At 44.7% G+C, this 22,631-nt stretch overlaps 1 protein-coding gene across 1 annotated transcript in view; it reads left to right on the forward strand.

The window, feature by feature from the left end:
• LOC124605987 (protein-L-histidine N-pros-methyltransferase-like) overlaps positions 1–22,631 on the forward strand; it is a 133,929-nt gene that overhangs the window by 89,985 nt on the left and 21,313 nt on the right. The window contains exon 3 of the mRNA XM_047137951.1: positions 9,036–9,248. Within this exon, the coding sequence (XP_046993907.1) occupies positions 9,036–9,248 (213 nt within the window). The remainder of the gene's footprint in view (positions 1–9,035; positions 9,249–22,631) is intronic.

Below are 22,631 nucleotides of genomic sequence, written 5' to 3' on the forward strand. Positions count from 1 at the left end.
TAGTTATGCCATGGACCCTGTCTGCAAATTTGTACGTCAGTCTGCTGATTCGACCTGTTCTGCTGCCATTCATGAACAGGATTCCAGCGGGTGCTTTCCAGCAGGATAACGCTCGCTCACATATCACTGTTGTAACCTAACATGCTCTACAGAGTGTCGATATGTTACCTTGTCCTAACTGACCATCAGATCTGTTTCCAACTGAGCACAACGTTAAAAGGGGACTTGTCTTTACATAGTAGTATAGATTAACGCTACGGCAGACAAATCGTCCGGCCGTGGACACATGCTGCTGCCCGTGCGAAGCCAGCGTAGGTAGCTAGTTGATATACGTAAAAATATAAACGTCCAGAATATAAACGTCTCATTCTGGAAACATCCCCCAGGCTGTGGCTAAGCCATGTCTCCGCAGTATCCTTTCTTTCAGGAGTGCTAGTTCTGCAAGGTTCGCAGGAGAGCTTCTGTAAAGTTTGGAAGGTAGGAGACGAGGTACTGGCAGAAGTAAAGCTGTGGGACCGGGCGTGAGTCGTGCTTCGGTAGCTCAGATGGTAGAGCACTTGCCCGCGAAAGGCAAAGGTCCCGAGTTCGAGTCTCGGTCGGGCACACAGTTTTAATCTGCCAGGAAGTTTCAAAATATAAACGTTTTTGGTGAAATGTTTGTGGGTGGGAGGTGGAGGGGTGGATAGGGGGGTGGGGTGAGACCCTTTCTCCTTGGATCCGCGCCGGACTTCATAGTGGTTGGCAGAGAAAGGGTGTAGATTTTGTTGCAGAATCCACATTTCCAATTTCACAGTTACATTCTTCCCAGAAGTACTGAAACAAAAATCTCAGCACGTTCCTCGGCGCTGAATAGGTGTGTGTTATCGACGGCTCGGACTGAAGACCCTGCGCTGGTAATGACGGCGGGGCCTGCCCCGGCCGGGCGACCGCCGGCGAGAATGGACAATGAGCCGAGGCGAGCTGGCGAACCCGGAGGACCGGGGCAGCCGACACCTGGCTGGCCCTCCCCGTGCCGTCATTTGCATTTAGAACTGCGAACAAAAGCAAATTTAAATGCGCCGTCGCCGGCTCGCGCCTCGCGCGCCTCCCTTATAAGCGTGCGCGCCAGGGTCATTTTCTCGTTCTTTAAAAAGGTTTTATTGCCCCCGCGATCCCGTCGCATTCCGTATTCGCCGATTCGCGCGAGACCACTCGGGAGGGAGACGGGCCGGATCGTTACGGCCGTGCCGCGCGGGCAGATTGCTTTCGCAGATGAAGTTCTGCATACCTGAGAGCAAACAGCTTATCGGCCGCGAGAGTGCTTACACGGCGCGTGCCGTTACATAAATTAGTCCGCGACGCTGCGTACCTGCGTAGCTTCCAAACACTGCATCTATTAAGGTACATGGTATAAACACACTCAGTTTGCACGTATCCTTGCTCGATATACCTATTCATGATTACACTAAAGTTCGTTTCTCTCCGCTACCCCCCTTTTTTTGTCGATTTGAGCCTCCTAAGGAACCCCAAAGTAACTACTCGTGATTTAACTTCCGCTTTTTCAATAATTTTCATTCTATCTGAGTGCTACTGTTTTCGAACTTCTGACCACTTTGAACCAGAAAGACATTTTCACTCTGCAGCGGAGTGTGCGCTGATATGAAACTTCCTGGCAGATTAAAACTGTGTGCCGGACCGGCACACAGCTTTAATCTGCCAGAAAGTTTCACTTTGAACCAGTTTCGCTTTTTTGGCTTTCACTGTGTAATTTTTTCCTCCTATCTATGTAATTATGTAGTTATGGAGTTCTCAATTCGTTCGAGGAATCAATCATTCATAATAGGAAACACAGTCATGACTCAGTCACTCAAAATGATTCAGAAATTTTACTTCTTAGAATGAAATCAGGCGATGATTCTTCTTCTCTGCAGGCTCGTGCTTTGCGCCAGTCTGCTAATCTGTACAAAGAAAATGCCTCGTAATTTTGGGAGCGTTGTATAATCAGTCGGGAAACCTCAGATCAAGCAGATATTTGGCTTTGATGAAGTTTAACCTTCCGAAGAAGTAATAGAGCTCTTGGATTATTAAATGCAGGTTCGTATCCAGTCGTTCGGAAGTTCCCTTCTGATTAACAACTACGCAATATATCGATGAATATCATTAATTCTCAAATGTCAAATAATGTAAATTGTTACACACCTTTTGTATGAAGGAGCAATATATATATTTCCCTTTTAATCGTACAATTTCGTATCAGTTATCTTTTGTCAAAAATCTCAATATTCAGATTACAATTCTTCAAACAATGATCATGCTAATCGGCACGAAGGCAATCTCGGAAGCTTTTGTTCTAACAACCACCAGACAGAGTACTAGAAAGAATAATTATGCGCTCATGGCATAGCTATTGTATGAAACTACTTTGCGCATGGATTCTGCGAGTATGAAGATAGAAAATTAGTAAACGTCATTCAAGGGTGGAATTGTATCAGAATAATTCATCGAATATAAAGAGATATTACAACTGGATATCGTAATCTAAGACCTTCTTTCGAAACATACCTACACGGTCCACTCACATTGACTTGATTGCCGCTTATTTTCGACATCAACGTGCAATCACCACTCGCAGACGGCAGGTGCCAGCAGCAGCAGTGGACGATATACAAACAATGTCGGAGGGACGCGGAAAACAGTGTAGTCATTGTCGGAATGCGGAAACGGAGCGGTTTATCTGACGTCGAAAGGGAATGATCATTGGTTCAAATGGCTCTAAGCATTATAGGACTCAACACTGAGGTCATCAGTCCCCTGGACTTAGAACTACTTAAACCTAACTAACCTAAGGACATCACACACATCCATCCCCGAGGCGGGATTCGAACCTGCGACCGCAGCAGCAGCGCGGTTCCGGAGTGATATGCCTAGAGCCGCTCGGCCACAGCGGCCGGCTCATGACCATTGGCTTTCGAGTCAAGAGTGGGAGCATTTACGAAACGGCTAAGTTCGTAAACTGTCTGTATGCCACGTTGGTTAAAGTACAGCGTCCATGGCAAAAGACCCTATCCAAAACAGACGCTGAGGCACCTGTTTTCATAGATGACAAGGGTGAGCGAATGTCTGTACACATCTCAATAAGACAATTTAGCGGCAATCACTGTTTATCTTAATTCCGATGTCCGAAATCTTTTTCTATTTCCGAATTGTCTCATCGAAATAAATGTTAAAAAGTATTGGTGAAATGCTGCATAGCCGCGCGGGATTAACCGAGCGGTTTAAGGCGCTACAGTCGTGGACCGTGCGGCTGGTCCCGGCGGGGGTTCCAGTCCTTCCTCGGGCATTGGTGTGTGTGTTTGTCCTTAGAATAATTTACGTTAAGTAATGTGTAAGCTTAGGGACTGATTTCACACACATTTGAACATTTTTGAATTGCTGCATACCCCTTTGTTTGTGCCTATAGGCCAGTTTAGAATGCCATTCATATCTAAAATTACAGTCCTGTGTTTCTACAGACTTTTCACTACTAACGCTAAATCAGCATTACTAAACTAATAACACACGGCGAAGTCCCAGTTGCTGGTTACCAATGTAATGGCTTCCAGGGGTTGTGGCTCTTCGTCGAAGGCCGTTCAATAAATAACGCAACATATTTTTTTTCCTCGGCCGGTTTCGGTTGAACGAATGGATAATTTGTCGTGGATCATCTTGGAATATTCCCGCTTCAGCCCCTGTAGTTTCATGAAGTTCCGAAGGTGGCAGCACTGTACGTGCCCATCAAATTGGCGTCTGTAACGGATGTGCCTTCCGTGAAGATGGCTGTCATTGAGTTCATTTCGGTGGAAAATCAGAGCATCGCAGACACTCATTGGCGGTTGCAGAATGTCTACAGAGACCTGCCGGTGAATAAAACACCGGTGGGTTGTTGGGCGAGGCATCTGTCATCATCGCAACAAGGTCGCGCCAAACGTGTCCGATCTCCCATATGCCAGACGGCCGCACACAGCTGTGAGGAACTTGCGGACAGTCTCGTTCGAGGTGATCGACAGATCACTATGAAGCAGCTCGCTACTCAACTGGACGTCTCTGTTGGTAGTGCTGACACATTCATCCACTAGTACAGCTTGTACGAAGTTTATCTATGCTGATGACTGGGGCATTGCAACGAGGCACACCGATCTTGAAACAATGGAAGAAACCCTGACTTCCGATCTGTCTGCCCTGGCAGCATACTTCCGTAAATACAGGGCGTTACAAAAAGGTACGGCCAAACTTTCAGGAAACATTCCTCACACACACATAAAGAAAAGATGTTATGTGGACATGTGTCCGGAAACGCTTAATTTCCATGTTAGAGCTCATTTTAGTTTCGTCAGTATGTACTGTACTTCCTCGATTCACCGCCAGTTGGCCCAATTGAAGGAAGGTAATGTTGACTTCGGTGCTTGTGTTGACATGCGACTCATTGCTCTAATGTACATCAGTACATAGCATCAACAGGTTAGTGTTCATCACGAACGTGGTTTTGCAGTCAGTGCAATGTTTACAAATGCGGAGTTGGCAGATGCCCATTTGATGTATGGATCAGCACGGGGCAATAGCCGTGGCGCGGTACGTTTGTATCGAGACAGATTTCCAGAACGAAGGTGTCCCGACAGGAAGACGTTCGAGGCAATTGATCAGCGTCTTAGGGAGCACGGAACATTGCAGCCTATGACTCGCGACTGGGGAAGATCTAGAACGACGAGGACACCTGCAATGGACGAGGCAATTCGTGCAGTTGACAATAACCCTAATGACAGCGTCAGAGAAGTTGCTGCTGTACAAGGTAAAGTTGACCACGTCACTGTGTGGAGAGTGCTACGGGAGAACCAGTTGTTTCCGTACCATGTACAGCGTGTGCAGCCACTATCAGCAGCTGATTGGCCTCCACGGGTACACTTCTGCGAATGGTTCATCCAACAATGTGTGAATCCTCATTTCAGTGCAAATGTTCTCTTTACGAATCAGGCTTCATTCCAACGTGATCAAATTGTAAATTTTCACAATCAACATGTGTGGGCTGACGAGAATCCGCACGCAATTGTGCAATCACGTCATCAACACAGATTCTCTGTGAACGTTTGGGCAGGCATTGTTGGTGATGTCTTGATTGGGCCCCATGTTCTTCCGCCTACGCTCAATGGAGCACGTTATCATGATTTCATACGGGATACTCTACCTGTGCTGCTAGAACATGTGCCTTTACAAGTACGATACAACGTGTGGTTCATGCACGATGGAGCTCTTACACATTTCAGTCGAAGTGTTCGTACGCTTCTCAACAACAGATTCGGTGACCGATGGATTGGTAGAGGCGGACCAATTCCGTGGCCTCCACGCTCTCCTGACCTCAAACCTCTTGACTTTCATTTATGGGGGCATTTGAAAGCAGTCTACGCAACCCCGGTACCAAACGCAGAGACTCTTCGTGCTCGTATTGTTGACGGCTGTGATACAATACGCCATTCTCCAGGGCTGCACCAGCGCATCAGGGATTCCATGCGACGGAGGGTGGATGCACGTATCCTCGCTAACGGAGGACATTTTGAACATTTCCTGTAACAATGTGTTTGAAGTCACGCTGGCACGTTCTGTTGCTGTGTGTTTCCATTCCATGATTAATGTGATTTGAAGAGAAGTAATAAAATGAGCTCTGACATGGAAAGTAAGCGTTTCCGGACACATGTCCACATAACATATTTTCTTTCTTTGTGTGTGAGGAATGTTTCTTGAAAGTTTGGCCGTACCTTTTTGTAACACCCTGTATAGGCTTAGGCCTAACGCCACGAAGATAGAAGTTACTTACTTCGACCTCAGGAACAGAGAAGCCGACAGAGCTCTGAAAGTATACCTTGACGATACACGCCTTAACCACAACAAGGAGCGAAGGTACCTAGGGGTCACGTTAGACAGAACCTTACCATTTAAATCACACCTTAAAAAAGCTGCCAAGGTGAGAACAAGAAACAACCTCATCCACAAACTCTGCGGAACTACCTGGGGACCGACAGTAACAACTCTGGGGACGTCTGCGCTGAGCCTGGTATACTCTGCGGCGGAGTACTGTGCACCAGTATGGCTAAACTGTGAACAAAATCGATGTCGAACTTAACAACACCATGCGCATTATTTCAGGAACGGTTAGGTCTACACCTAACATATGGATACCTGTCCTGAGTCATATACCACCCCCCAAAGTACGATGAGAAGCAGCCTTGGTCAGGGAATACAAGAAGATCGAAGCAAACCCTGAACTACCAGTACACATCGATATACCTGATCTTAGTTTCAAGAGTCTTCGTTAAAGACATCCTCTTGATCTCGACAGCCTCACTGGGGCTGACGTCAACCCTTGGAGAAGAGAATGACTCCAAAATGCCCCAACAACTTGCCATCTAATGCCTTTTATTACTGAGGCAGTTCCTGGGTTTGATCAGTCTCGCAAGATCTGGTCTAAGAACTGGACATGGAAGATGTACTAACCTAACCTAACCTACTGACTCACTCTTAAAAAGGGGACTGCTGCTTTGGCCAGCATGTGACTGCGGCGCGCCTAACCAGACCATCCAACACATCAGAGAAGAATGCAGTGCCAGAGCGTTCAGTGGGGACTTTGAAGAATTCCTCATGGCATCCCAAAAATCCATTGAATATGTACAAGGACTAGATGTTTGTCTGTGAATATATGTAATGTTACGTAATCTAGAATAACATGATCCATAAATGAAATGTACTTAAATGCCATACGCTAAATAAATAAATAAAATCCACTAGTTAGGGTACTGAAAGGTGTGTGCCTATTGGGTTCGTCACCGCCTAACGGAAGACCATAAAGAGCAACGAACGGCCATCTGTACGGAACTGCTTGCGCATTAAGAGACTGAGCGAGAAGATTATTAATGCAGCAAGACGTTGGCCCCGACGTCGACGAGCAGAGTGGTTCTATGTGGGAATACTGGCCTTCCTAGGCGTCGGGCTGTCGTTCAGATTATGTTGAAAAACAAGTTTTTGTAGCCAGAAGAGTAGGGAATTTAATGTCGTTCATCATATTAGATGATTGAGAGAAGTCTGCAGTTGTGTCATTCATGATTTAGATCATGAAAAACGCGCCAGATACTTACGTTTTTGTGCTTAGCACAACGCGTTTCTAGAAATTTATTCTCATTTTCAAGTCTACATAATTAACTTGCGCAGTTTTCATTATTTAAATCAAGAGTGGAGAATACACTACTGGCCATTAAAATTGCTACACCAAGAAGAAATGCAGATGATAGACGGGTATTCATTGGACAAACATATTATACTAGAACTGACATGTGATTACATTTTCACGCAATTTGGGTGCATAGATCCTGAGAAATCAGTACCCAGAACAACCACCTCTGGCCGTAATAACGGCCTTGATACGCCTGCGCATTGAGTCAAACAGAGCTTGAATGGCGTGTACAGGTACAGCTGCCCAAGCAGCTTCAACACGATACCACAGTTCATCAAGAGTAGTGACTGGCGTATTGTGACGAGCCAGTTGCTCGGCCACCATTGACCAGGCGTTTTCAATTGGTGAGAGTTCTGGAGAATGTGCTGGCCAGGACAGCAGTCGAACATTTTCTGTATCCAGCAACTTCCGTACAGGACCTGCAACATGCGGTCGTACATTATCCTGCTGAAATGTAGGGTTTCGCGGGGATCGAATGAAGGGTAGAGCCACGGGTCGTAACACATCTGAAATGTAACGTCCACTGTTCAAAGTGCCGTCAATGCGAACAAGAGGGGACCGAGACGTGTAACCAATGGCACCCTATACCATCACGCCGGGTGATACGCCAGTATGGCGATGACGAATACACGCTCCCAATGTGCGTTCACTGCGATGTCGCCAAACACGGATGCGACTATCATGATGCTGTAAACAGAACCTGGATGCATCCGGAAAAATGACGTTTTGCCATTCGTGCACCCAGGTTCGTCGTTGAGTACACCATCGCAGGCGCTGCTGTCTGTGATGCAGCGTCAAGGGTAACCGCAGCCATGGTCTCCGAGCTGATAGTCCATGCTGCTGCAAACGTCGTCGAAGTGTTCGTGCAGATGGTTGTTGTCTTGCTAACGTCCCCATCTGTTGACTCAGGGATCGAGACGTCGCAGCACGATCCGTTACAGCCATGCGGATAAGATGCCTGTCATCTCGATTGCTAGTGATACGAGGTCGTTGGGATCCAGCACGGCGTTCCGTATTATCCTCCTGAACCCGTCGATTCCATATTCTGCTAACAGTCATTGGATCTCAACCAACGCGAGCAGCAATGTCGCGATACGATAAGCCGCAATCGCGATAGGCTACAATCCACCTTTATCAAAGTCGGAAGCGTGATGGTACGCATTTCTACTCCTACAACAACATTTCACCAGGCAACGCCGGTCAACTGCTGTTTGTGTATGAGAAATCGATTGGAAACTTTCCTCATGTCAGCACGTTGTAGGTGTCACCGCCGGCGCCAACCTCGTGTAAATGTTCTGAAAAGCTAATCATTTGCATATCACAGCATCTTCTTGCTGTCGGTTAAATATCGCGTCTGTAGCACGTCATCTTCGTGCTGTAGCAATTGTAATGGCCAGTACTGTAATATGGTGTAATGGAATCGTGAATAAAACCCCACCTGCTTTCAGGAAAAAGGGTTGCATTACTTTTTGAACGCCATCGTATTTAACACATTAACTCATTTGTAAAGAAATCGGAAGTTTGAAGCTGTTTCGTACATCGCAGTCCGATTCTTTAAATAATCCACGGTGAGGGGTTTACTAGTTGTGGTTATGTCATGTTTATGTATGTTATTTTTATGTATTCATGGTGTGCTAATTGGCTGTATTTGATGTGGCACATTTTGATGCTACTTCTACTTATTCTAATTTGGGGTGTTACTTGTACTATTCTAATTTTGTCACGCCTTTAGGGATGCTTTGTGAACACGTTTGCCTGACCGAGGCCAGACGAGTGAGACGCCTGTGTGTTTGCACGGCAGGCTGCTGGGCCGCGGCTCGATGTTCGTGGTGTCGCGGCGGCAGCTGGAGCGGCTGGTGGGCGACGCCGGTCCCTCGCTGTGGGGCGGCGTGCTGCTCGACCTGGGCGCCGGCGACGGCCGCGCCACCAGCGCCATCGCCTCTCTCTTCTCGCAGGTCTACGTCACCGAGGTCTCCGTGCCCATGCGCTGGATACTCGCCAGGAGGGGCTACCAGTAAGTCTCCGCCACTGCCGCAAGCGCCTTCGTGACCAACTGGATACTGTACGACAAGGTGGACCGAGGTGCAGCCAGCAACGGCGATACGCAAGCCGACATAAGGCATGCACAACGCTGGGACCACACATGAGAGTTACTACAGCATGTCCATATGACACATTTTTGATTTTCAAATGCAAGTAAAAGCACAATGGAGAGGAATTACGTTTGGGCTTCCACAAGGCTCATTGCTGGGTCCACCAAGGTGCCTCATTTACACTCTAAGAGAAAAAAGACGACGCACAACGAAGGAGTGGGACGAAACTCGGTCGATGCAATGTACATGTGCAGACAAACAAATGAATCCAAATTGAGAAAAATTGCACTATCCATTGAAGAGAAAGAGCTTCACAAATTGAGGAAGTTAACAAAGCGTTGGTTCACTTCTGACCCTTATACAAGCAGTTATTCGGCTTGGGACTGCTTCATAGACTTGTTGGGTGTCAGGCAGAGTGATATCATGCTAAATTCTGTCCAATTAGCGCATCATATTCTGCCTATTTACATATTTCTGTATTTGAGTATGCATGCCTTTACCAGTTTTTATTTTATTTTATTTATTTATTTATTTATTTATTTATTGGCACTTCAGTGTATAATCGGCTAACGACCACCAAACTTCTTCGCTACGCAGTTCATCCCCAGACGCGCTCAATACAGCCGACGCCGACCCGAACGGACGTTTTGATAGCGACGGTGTTCGCTCCCAAGGCTGCCCCTCGTGCCCACTACCCTTCACCCTGCACATTCGCTGGGCCCATCACCCCTCTCGTCCTCGCCGTCTCGCGACCGCATCACGAGCGCCGAAGAGTACGATCACCAGAGGAGAATTGATAGGACGAAAGCCCGTATGGTTCATATAGGATCGGTGGACATAGACACCTGCCTAGATATGGTTGAGTTTAAACAATGTGTAAAGATTATGCCACACATGAGTGGGGGCTACGACATGATCTGGGGTTAGTTTTCTCGTATCAGCAATGTGCCATATTCGATCTTCGGCAACACAGGTTGGAACTTGATGGAAAAATATTTCAGTTAAATGAAGTCATTACCAGGGTTGCGGTGTCGTGAAGCGAGCCATTCGCAAAAGACGAACCGATCAAACCTCGAATAACCACGCTTAGACTTGATTCTCACGACCGTGCATACAAGGGTACTGTGAAATGACTTTGGGTCAGCGTTGAGTCAGGCTTGATGGTAGGAATTTTGGCCCTGTTGGGACCGCTAGAAGAGAATGAAGTATTAGATCTGTTAGGTTGCTTAGTTAAAAGAGGTACTGTACGCACAGAAGAAATAAAGTTTGAAAAGAAGGTACCGGTTTCTACAGATTATTTTGGTGCAGAGGACATAGGATTAACAAAGGGCTGTTAATTGCTAATATGGATATCCTGGATGAAGACGAAGAGGGCATGAGCGATGTCAGCCACGGACAATCGCCAGACGCCACTGAAACTGGGCTGGTTGGAGGGCCTTGTCCATAATGCTCCAAGCGTTCTCAACTGGGGAAAAATCTGATGGCCTTGGTAGCCAAGGCAGGGTTTGACAAGTACGAGGACAAGCAGTACAAACTGCCGCCGTGTGTGGGCGGGCATTATGTTGCTGCCATTATGTTGCTGAAATGTAAGCCTGGGATGGCTTGCCAAAAAGGGCAACAAAACGAGGCGTGGAATATCGTCGACGTACCTCTGAGCTGTACGGGTGCCGTGGATGACAAACAAACAAGCCTTCACCCTGCAAGTGACACTGATTGGAATAGAATTATCTTCAGTGATAAGTCCTGCTTCGAAATGAGCCCTGATGACAGCGAAGACGTGTCTGGAGATTCCCTGGACAGTGGTCGGATATCAACCTGACTGTCGTCTGCCATACGGCTCAACAAGCAGGAGTTATGGCCTTTGGTGCCATTTTTGTAGTAGGACACCTTTGGTTGTCATCCGCAGTACCCTTACGGCCCAGCAGTACGTCGAAGATAATCTACGCACTGTTTTGTTCTCCTTCATGGCATGCCATCCTGAACTTACATTTCAGCAGTATCATGCCCGCCCGCACATGGCGGAAATTTCTACTGTTTGTCTTCGTGCGTGCCAAATTCTACTTTCGCCAGTAAGGTCTCCAGATCTCTCTCCAATGGAGAACGTCTGAAGTATCATGGCAGAGTCCTCCAACCAGCTCAGGATTCTGACGATCCATCGCGCCTGTCGGACAGAATTTGGCACGATATCACTCTGGCTGACATCCAACAAGTCTATGACTCAGTGTCAAGCCGAATAACTGCTTTTATAAGGGTCAGAGGTGAACCAAGGCTTTGTTAACTTGACCATTTTGTGAAGCTTTTTCTCTTGAATAAATCATCCAATTTTTCTCAAGTTGGAATCATTTGTTTGCTGTACATGTACATCACATCGACCGTGTTTTGTCCCACTTCTTTGTTGTGCGTCGTCTTTTTTCTCTTAGAGTGTATACGAGGCAGAATGGTGGACCCAGCAATGATTGCCTTGTGGAATCCCAAACGTAATTCCTCTCCAGTTGGAGTAATGTCCCCGGATTTCATTGTGTTTTTACTTGCATTTGAAAATCAAAAAGCCAAATAACTGCTTGCATCAGGACCAAAGTTTGACCAACCAGTTATTGACTTGCTCAGTTTGTGAAGCTCTTCCTCGTGAATAAATCATCCAATTTTTCTGTAACCTTAATATTTTGTTGCGGTCGTCACTAGAATTGTACTCAGTCCAGGTACACAAAAGCAACACAAGAAATGGTCAACAGTCTGCTTGAAAGTGTCATTGTCTGGTATTCTGCGAATGGTCCCACACTCATCTTACAAGGACACAACATATTCAGTTCTGCAAACCTAGGGATACTACACCAATGATATGGGTAACACATGTTGAGGATGATAAATAGTGTGGTAAATTCAAAATTCTTAACTGTCCATATTGATGAGAATTAAACTGGAAAAAACACATTCGGGAACTCCTAAAACAACTTATTTCAGCTACATTTCTTCTTGAATCATTATGAATCCTGGGGAGAGACAAATGAGTAAGCTGACATATTTCGCATACTTTCATTCAATAACGGCATGTGGGATAATGTTCTGAGGTAACTCATCTTTAACAAAGAAAGTCTTAATTGTTCAAGAACGTGCTGCAGGAATAATGTGTGGTGCTCACCAACGATCATCTTGAAGACACCTGTTTAAGGAGTTAGTCATTTTGCATACTGCTTCACAATATATTTGTTCCCTCATGAACTTTGTTGTAAATAATCCACTGCAATTCAAAAGGAACAATGACATACATAATTACAGTACCAGAAGAAAAGTGACATTCATGAAGATTATCTTTTGCACAAAAAGGGATGTACAGTGCTGCATCCAGAATTGTTGATCACTTACTCAGTGTTATAAAATGTCAGACACGAAAGTAAAATTTGAATAAATTGAAAAAGTTTCTCCTTGGGAACTCTTATTCCGTAGAAGAATTCTGTTATTGTAATGTGTGAGGGGTGGTGGGTAGCAATTACTAACACAATTCTTTATGTTCATTAAAAAGCCAAGCTTGTAAATGAACAGCATGCGGGCACACTTATAGAGAAATTTGTGATATAAATATAAAATCATTTCTTTCCATACCATTACGATTTATCGTGCGAATGGTCCAAGGGACATGGAATTAACTTCGAAACGTACACACTTGCAGTTTGCAGCATCATGTGAAGTAACACAAAACATTTTGTACAAAAAATAATACATTGTTACTTCTGCATTCGTAAAATGTTTAGACGGTACTCTGTCTCAACTTCTGTGCGCACAACAATCGTTGCGGGTGATGGAGGCTATTGCATCCAGAATTCTCCTGCTTACATAGCCAAGCTCACGTACAGGCGAGCAGTAGACCTCTCAAGAAGAAATCCATAGGAGATCGCGGTGACCACTTGGTTGGTCCATCACGTCATATCCATCGCTCTGGAAATGTCCGATCCAGAAAGTCGCAAACATGGCAGTGAACCATCCTGGCAGAGGATCACATTTGGTTGATGCGGAAGAAGTTGAGGAACAGTAAACTGCTCAAGCATGCCAGATAAACGGTCCCTGTTACTGTTTGCTTGATGAAGAAAAATGGCTTAACTATGTTGTATTTCATCAGAGCCGCCACACATTCAGCTTTTCGCTGTCTGTCAAATGTTCCCGATAACTGAGCAGGTTTTCTGAACCCCAAGTGCGAAAGTTGCGCCGATTAACCTTCCTACGTTTGTGGGAGGTTGCTTCGTCAGAGAAAACGACATTTCTTAGATACTTAGTTGGGGTTTTTGTCCGATGTAGTCCAACACTGCGATAGCAAACTCATAGCGAAGCTGCAAGTGGTTCTACTCAGTGCTTGCACAATGTGAACTGCGTGCAATCGAAGTAGTATATGCAGCACCTTCTGATTATTCAGCGAGGGATAGTTAGCTCTCGTAATGCTCGGCGAATTGACTACAACGAGCTTCTTGGGAAGGTTTCCCTGAACTCCTCTACCAGTTCATCAGATGTTCGTTTTCTGCCAGAACGTGTCTGTCTGTGTATTGTACCACACTGACTAGGAACATGTCATACCAACCCCTAATTGTCCTAAGATATGGTGACTCCTTTTGAAATTCACATCGTAAATTCCTTTGGACAGCAATGGATGATTTCCTTTCCGCGTACCACGCCACGCAATATGCTTCACATGATGACGCAAACCGCGGGTACATGTGTCTCGTAATTTTTTAATCGGATCTGAAAATAACGGAGGTTTAATGTGGACACTCAGTTTATTATTATTATTATTATTATTATTTGAGGGAAGGTGCGTCATCACTCTTCTGACGGGTTTGATACGATCCGCCATGAATTCCTTTCCTGTTGTAAGGGCACTATTATCGATACCCGTATGAAAATATCGATATCAGCAGCTCATTTGTGGCGCCTGCAATATCGCTGGTGCTGTAGAAGGTCTGGAAGTTACAGGTAGCGGTTCATCGGAAGACGGCGTGAGCTTTCGAGTAGTGAAAGTGTCTGTCGGTGTTGTTACATGGGCTGTAGCCCAGAGCTGCGAACAAAAGTTTGATTCTGAAGTGTGCTAAAACAAGAAGCATTTGTGCTTTAATATTCAAACGAAGTCATTATGTGCAGTAAAAAGGTGTAGAACCGCGAGTCTGAGCGTTTTTGAAGATCATAGATCGTAGATTAAGGCCCCCGTAGACGACAAAATAATTTGACAAACTTAATATGTTTGCCAAATTATTTGTCAGTGTGCTACATTGCTTTACGTGTTTGTCAAACATATTGTTTGAAAGAAATTCTAAATGACAGCCGATTTGAGAAACAACTGTGATCATTTGCGTATGCGTTTATAAAACACTGGCTGGTTTCTTATCGAACTGTAATTTATAGCTCTTAACTGGAGCAGATTTCGAAGATGTAGAAGTTTATACCTTGCATTGCACCACGTACATCGCCCGCTAATGTCAGGATACTTCTTGACACGATAAACACCATGTGACAACTGCTTCAAAAATGAAGTTAAGTTTGACAAACTTGGTTGCTAGGTCTGCGCGCTTGGTTGAGAAAGCCCGTGGATAACAGGCAGCTAATTTCACAAACAACATTGATCGTTTACAGGCGCGTTTATGTGAATGTTAGCATGGCAAATAAATTTCTTGGATGACGGTGTTTAAATGTCGAATTTTTGGTGAAGTAGTTAAATTATTCGTAACGAGAGGTGACTGTAACCAGTATCTGTGGTTAAGCGAGCTCAGTGCTTTTCCATACATAACCCGTTTCACTAGTCCGATAGCAGTAAAGTTGAGTGAATTCTTCACTTAAATTCAGAGACGAAGGTCACCGATTTTGCTCGTATTTCATACGATTTTAGTACGCACTTAGAAGCTAATGCTATTTTAGTACGATGCCCCTTGTCAGGCGTCGAAGAGAAATCGAGATTGAAATCTCTACGACCCTGTCTAGTACAGTACCATCCGAGAGCGCCAGCCGTGGAGCAGCGGCTAGAAGTCTGCCCGTACTGAGAGTTCGAGTCTCGTACACTTGTATTGCTGCAATGAATCCTGTTTCTTCGGAGAGGAATAATAATAATAACAATAATAATAATAATAATAATAAATACGTTTCCCATCCTAACTTTCATCGCGATCATATCAAGAGTCCATGATCCATGAAAACTTCTGTCATTATCATCATCATTATCATCATCTGAAACAGCCGGTGTATTTTTCTCATATTTTCAGATATTTCATATTGAGAATGTGTCAGCCATTTAAAGAACAACAAAATGGAAATTCCGGTTACAGATCAGAGGCCACTGTAATGGGTGCAAAGTGTAAAAACAATGGTAAACTATCAATTTAAACGCCCATGTTCAAGAGGTGTCAGATTATTTTAAAAGGCTCAAAAAATAGGCGGTATACATACTTGCTATGTTGGCTCAAGTGGACGGAAACGAAGCTATTTGGAGAAAATGTCTTTACATCTGATTCAGGCATTTTTGATGCCGAAAAGAAACTGCTGATTATGTGCCAGGTTCGCGGCAACTGTCATTACGCCTAACAGCAGTGAGGCAGATTTTACATAAGATTGGCGTCTCTCTCCGACGTTAAGATCGGTGAGGTTGGAGATTAGGAGGAAGATAAATAAATAAAGTGTCGTGTGACTAGGGCCTCCCGTCGGGCAGACCGTTCGTCGCGTGCAAGTCTTTCGATTTGACCCCACTTCGGCGACTTGCGCGTCGATGAGGATGAAATGAAGATGTTTAGGACAACACAACACCCAATCCCTGAGCGGAGAAAATCTCCGACTCAGCCGGGAATCGAACCCGGGCCCTTAGAATTGACATTCTGTCGCGCTGACCACTCAGCTACCGGGGGCGGACTGGAGGAGGATGTTAACGCATTTATTCTTGATTTGAACCGCACAGTTTGACGAATATAAGACAACACTGATGTAAAATGCTCGAAATTTTGTTGACACATGGGGCCAACACCAATCTTCGGTGTAAGCCATCATTATAGGAGATGAGACGTTGTGGCAGTGTGTCGGGTAGGCGGCCAACTCACTCACAGTACTCGGCTGACGGTATCAGATTTACACGAACGGTCTCGAAATGTGACGCCTGCTAAGTGTTCCCAAGAAACTGTTGTGGCCGATCGAGATTAATTTGAAGGCGCGAATGCAAAAGTATTTTGTTTGTTTCTTCTGTTTCCTGTATTTTATCCTAACATTCTCTGAACTCTTTTAGACATCCATGGTATGAGCTGAAAGAAGACAGCAAATAAAATAAATACAATAAGTAAAAGATTTATAACTTGTTGAAGAAGGCACGACGTAATTTCGAGAAATGTAAAGACAGCGAAAACGCAAGAAAACTATTGAGATGGAAATGCAGGTGCATGTTTTCTATCTCCAGGACTCCAGATATTCGCTTTGCAGCTAAAAAGCTTGGTTTCTGTTTTAACGATGAGGATCAGCGTCTACCACGAAAGCGACCTTTTTAGATTGCTTTTTGCTTGATGTTTGCTTAACATGTCGTGTAATCTTGCTGCGAATCCAGGATTACTAATTCCGAAATGAGTTCAGGGTGTAAACCCTGTTCATTTCACGAAGAGCTGTAGTCTCCGTAACTCAGTGAAGAGTGACGTGTCTTGGTAACACACGGCCGTATGCCAGTTACCGTTGCATTACCACAGGCCGTTTCAGATTGACTGATGAGCAACGCATTTCAAGCTACCATTTTTAGGGAGCATAGCTCTCTCAAAAACAAGTATGTTTTATATATGTGTTTCTGTTTATTTGTATCAAGGACTCTGGACTCGGTGAGTTAGAATAGAACAATGAAACTCCATGTTTTTTGTTGTTTAGTCACCAGTCGGAAAAAGAATTTAACTTTTTTGAACTTTAAAGAGCTGTTTGTGTAAATTTTTGAAATTTGTGTAGAGTGTTTTACGTCATCAATGGTTTGAACATGAAAAGGGTTCTTCGACTGTCTTGATTGACCCAAAAAACAAGGAGGATTTTGCAACAACTTCAGTTAGTTGTTTCAGTGGCCAAGAGTGTCTATCCTCTCGGAATCACTTAAAAAATCTCATTTCAACTTCCATCACATCTTTCGTTTGTTTTACATAGCTGTAGGCAGTAACTGGTCTCATAAAGGTTGTAAATACCTTTTGAATCGTTTTTTGTACCACGTCACTTCATTTTTCTTTCACCAAAGCATAAAATCTGTAAATTATAAATGGATCACTTGTGTCATCTCTTGTATCTTTCTGTAAGGACTCTGACTTCTGGACTGATGCTTCTTAAAGTTTCGGAACGGGTCGTCTCGTGGTCTGCTTTTGGTAAAAGGAATATTAATTTTGTGCTCACTCGCATACATTTTTTAATGTTTTTGACTTTATTTTTGTTAGTCCAAATCCCCGTTTGGTGATACATTTCCCTGAGTTTGCTAATTCCACTTCTTTATCTTCTGGAATAAGTGGCTTGCTTCCAGCCGTAGAATCTGCGATGAGGAAATAAGTCCTTCTTTAATCCATATTTCCTGGGTGTACCTCTGATCTCTGATGCTTATACTGGGATTTTCAGTCGCTTCTATAGCCCATCGCAAGCAGCTGCTCCTCTGAGTAGGATTTATGTTTTCTATCAATCTTCGTGGAGCTTTTTCCAAAGACTAACACTTTTGCAAGGAATAAATCAATCTCACCTTGTTGTGAGCGATCACAATATGCTATTTGAAAGTTACCCAAAGCATATGAAACTCAACAGTTTTTTTCCAAAATTTCATTCTCTGCCACACTAATGTCTAGAAATTTTATTCCTTGCTTCAAGAGTGGAAAAATTTCCTGTTAAGGGACCTGCTCCTGCGTATATGCAACTTAGCACGACTGCGACGCGGGTATAAGCACCGACATGTAACCAAGGGGTGAGTGTGATATTCATGTCTCTCCGACATGCGTGCAGTAAATGCAGAAGCTTGCACTATGACGATGTCGTTACCAAACGCGTTCAAACAAGACCAATGTGCTGTTATTCTTTTCTTGACTGCCGAAGGTCAAACACCAGAAGACCCGAAGTTAAAATCTTCTGGGTTATTAGGCCGCGTCGTATTTCCTCTAAAACAATAGACGTTTCGACCGCTCTGCTGGGATCTTCTTCAGGATTTTCCAGTGTCCACTACTGCTAGAACACTGTCAGAGATGAGTGTCGCGTTCTCTTATAAAGGGAAGTTTTCTCCTCGTTTGTGCTGGAGGAGCGGTAGTATTAATTAAAATTCCTATGGCTACCATTGGTGGGCCATCGTCATAAGCTAATATTCCCGCGCTGATGCAGAATAGGGGGCGTTCTTGGCTAAACTCTTGTGGATACTATTGGTGCCCCATCGTCATTGATTAGAAAGGCACTGTTCCATACTTATGCTGGAGAAAGGTTATTGTTTGAAATTCCTCTTACTGTGATGGTCCACCAATAGTATCCACGAGAGTTTAGCCAATAACGCCCCCTATTCTGCATCAGCGCGGGAATATTAGCTTATGACGATGGCCCACCAATGATAGCCATAAGAATTTTAACCAATACTACCATTTCTCCAGCACAAACGCGGGAAAACTCCTCTTTATAAGAGAATGCGACACTGGTCTCTGACAGTGTTCTAGCAGTAGTGGACAGCGGAAGATCCTGAAGAAGATCCCAACAGAGGGGTCGAAACATCGTTTTAGAGGAAATATGACATGGCCTAATAACCCAGAAGATTTTAACTTCAGTGACAATGGGCACGAAATCCTGCAAACTTACATACCATCGGACCTATCGGAGAATGAAAAATGTGTATGGGGCAGCATGTCTGGTGGAAACTACCGTTGTGGAATGGTGAGCCAAATTCCGTGCTGGTCGCATTTCAACACAAGGCGCTGCTCGATCTGGGGGAGACAATCGAACACCCATCCCCTCTATAGTCCTGATATGTCTCCATGCGATTATCTCGCCTTCAGCCCCTTAAAAAGATCTTGAAGGGTCGACAATCCCTGTTGGGCGAGGATGTGCAGCAGGCAGCTATGGAATTCTTCACTCAGTATGACATTGTGTTTCACCGAAAGGATATCTTGTGGTGGTTGGGTAATTGCCTCAGTGCTGACAGCAATTTTGTCTGACTGGCATAGCGATTCTGGATTGCACAGCCATCGAAAGGAAACTTTTTGATGATCCCCTTAGAATTCTGCAGAAAATTTAGCTACTGTTGATGAACAATGTAAAATTGAATTAGAAGTTGTTGAAACAACTACAGTCTCTTAATCAGCGCTTCTGCAAACGCAGTAAGAAATTAGTATATTTCAAAATATATGCACGAGAAAGATTGTTCTAAAAGAAAGTAAAAGCTGTTTGACCGAAATTAATGTGTCTTTGGGAGAGGTGATGCTGTCTGTTAACTACTCCAAATTCATCCCAGGCTACCGTGTGCATATAAAATGTGTGAGTATGAGGTGTGTGAGAAAAGTAATGAGAGTGACAACACTGTGAGCGATCTGGCAACGCTGTGTTGTTCTACATGTGTAGACCGATGTGTTCATCCTTTCCAGATGCTCATTCCGCGTTTCAGCTCCGTAAAGCGATCACGTGATTTTTGAGAGCTCCATCAATGAGGCTGTGTCTTCGTTTTGTGTTCCAAAAATGGAACAGCGTAATTTACAGCTACGTTATGCACTCAAGTTTCGTGTTAAACTTTGAGAATTTGTGAGTGTGCTCTTTGAAAAGTTGAAACAGGCCCATGGGGAACATTGCGAATCAATGCCATAAACTTTACGCTGGCACAAATCGTTTTTGGAAGTCCGAGAACGCATATGAAACTCGCTCTGGGAGACCTTCAACTTCAAAAACCGACGAAAACGTCGAACGTGTGTGTGCTCTTGTGAGATCAGACCGACGTTTATCAATAAGGATGATGGGTAACTAGTTAAGCACTTTCGCCATGCATCCAATTTTGATCGAAGATTTGCACGTACGAAAACGTTTGTTCCAAAATAGTGCCGAAAAAAGTCAAAACTGAGAAGAAGGACAAGGGAAAAAACGTGTACGTTGATCTTTTTGAGAGGATTGATAATGACCATGAATGGTTCACGCATGTGATCACAGGTGATGAATCCTGGATTTACAGTACGATATTGAGGCAAAGTGCCAAAGTGAGGAGTGGCACACTGAGACATTTCCTCGACGGAAAAAAGCTCAAATGAACAAATCAAAACAATGGAGATTTGCTTTTTTGACATTGTTCCTCCAGGACAGACTGTCAACCAAGTGTTTTGAATTACGTTCTGAAAGACTCAGGAAAAGAGTGAATCGGGTGAGACTGGACATTCCAGACAAGTGGTTGCTGCATCATGACAACCCCTCATGTCACACGACCATTTACGTCACGGAATTTTTTTCTTCAAAAGGCATACCCGTTGTTCCACAGTTCCCACATCCATGTGGTCTGCGCCCTTGTGACTTTTTCATTTTTCTGAACTTGAAAAATATGTTAAAAGTGCGCCATTTTGGGAGTCTAGAGAACACTGAAAAGAATGTGGCCCACATGTTAAAGGCCATTCCAGTTGAGGACAACTGCGACTCTGCTGGTGTATAACCGCCGAAGAGAACTACTTTGAAGAGGACAATATTGTTGTGTGAAAAAAATAAAAGCTTCAGTACACTGAAGCGCCAAAGAAACTGGAATAGGAATGCGTATTCAAGTACAGGGATATGTAAAGAGGTGGAATACGGCGCTACGGTCAGCAACGCCTATATAAGACATTAAGTGTCTGGCGCTGTTGTTAGATCGGTTACTGCTGCTAGAATGGAAGGTTATCAACATTTAAGTGAGTTTGAACGTGGTCTTATAGTCGGCGCACGAACGATGGGACACAGCACCTCTGAGGTAGCGATGAAGTGGGAATTTTCTCGTACGATCATTTCACAAGTGTATATCAGGAAACCGATAAAACATCAAATCGACAACGCTGCGGCCGGAAAAAGATCATGCAAGAACGAGACCAACGACGCCTTAAGATTCAAATGGCTCTGAGCACTATGGGACTCAACTGCTGAGGTCATTAGTCCCCTAGAACTTAGAACTAGTTAAACCTAACTAACCTAAGGACATCACAAACATCCATGCCCGAGGCAGGATTCGAACCTGCGACCGTAGCGGTCTTGCGGTTCCAGACTGCAGCGCCTTTAACCGCACGGCCACTTCGGCCGGCGACGCCTTAAGAAAATCGTTCAATGTGACAGGAGTGCGATCTTTCCGCAAATTGGTGCAGATTTTTATGCTGGGCCATCAACAAGTGTCAGCGTGCGCACCATTCAACGAAACATTATCGATATGGGCTTTCGGAGCCGAAGGCCCAACCGTATACCCTTGATGACTGCACGACACAAACTTTGCGCCTCACCTGGGCCCGTCAACACCGGCAATGGAGTGTTGATGTCTGGAAAAATGTTGCGTGGTCGAACGAGTCTCGTTTCAAATTGTATCGAGCTGATGAACGTGTACGGGTATGGAGAGAACCTCATGAATCAATGGACCCTGCTTGTCACCAGAGGACAGTTCAAGCTGGTGGAGGCTCTGTAATGGTGTGGGGAGCGTACAGTTGGAGTGATATGGGATCCCTGATACGCCTAGATACGACTCTTCCAGGTGACATGTGCCTGCATCCATTCATGACAATTGTACATTCCGACGGACTTCGGCAATTCCAGCAGGGCAGTGAGACACCCCACACGTTCAGAATTGCTAAAGAGTGGCTCCATGAACACTCTTCTGAGTTTACCCACTTCCGCTGGCCACTAAACTCCCCAGACATGAGTATTATTGAGCATATCTGGGATGCCTTGCACCGTGCTGTTCAGAAGAGATCTTTACCACCTCGTACTCTTACGGATTTATGGACAGCCCTGCAGGACTCAAGGTGTCAGTTCCCTCCAGCACTACTTCTGACATTTGTCGAGTCCATTCCACGTCGTGTTGCGGCACTTCTGTGTGTTCTCTGGGGCCCTAAACGATATTAAGCGGGTGTACCAGTTTTTCTGGCTCTTCAGTTTCAAAAATCAGTCTCATTACTTTCCTCACACACCTCGTACATGTTTAAAAGTGGATACAAAGGACATTCGGAGAGATAGTTTATTGGTATTCGAATTTGTCCACAAAATTCCCGCACTGTGTTGTCGTGTCTGTTGGCAGAAGCGAACAAAACTGACGTCAGTACAAGCGCACGTAATTTACGGTCGCGGTCCCGTGCTATCGTGAAGCAGAAGCAACAGCGCCTCGGGCGAGG

This window comes from Schistocerca americana, chromosome 3 (genome assembly GCF_021461395.2).
Source record: "Schistocerca americana isolate TAMUIC-IGC-003095 chromosome 3, iqSchAmer2.1, whole genome shotgun sequence".
Taxonomy (NCBI): domain Eukaryota; kingdom Metazoa; phylum Arthropoda; class Insecta; order Orthoptera; family Acrididae; genus Schistocerca; species Schistocerca americana.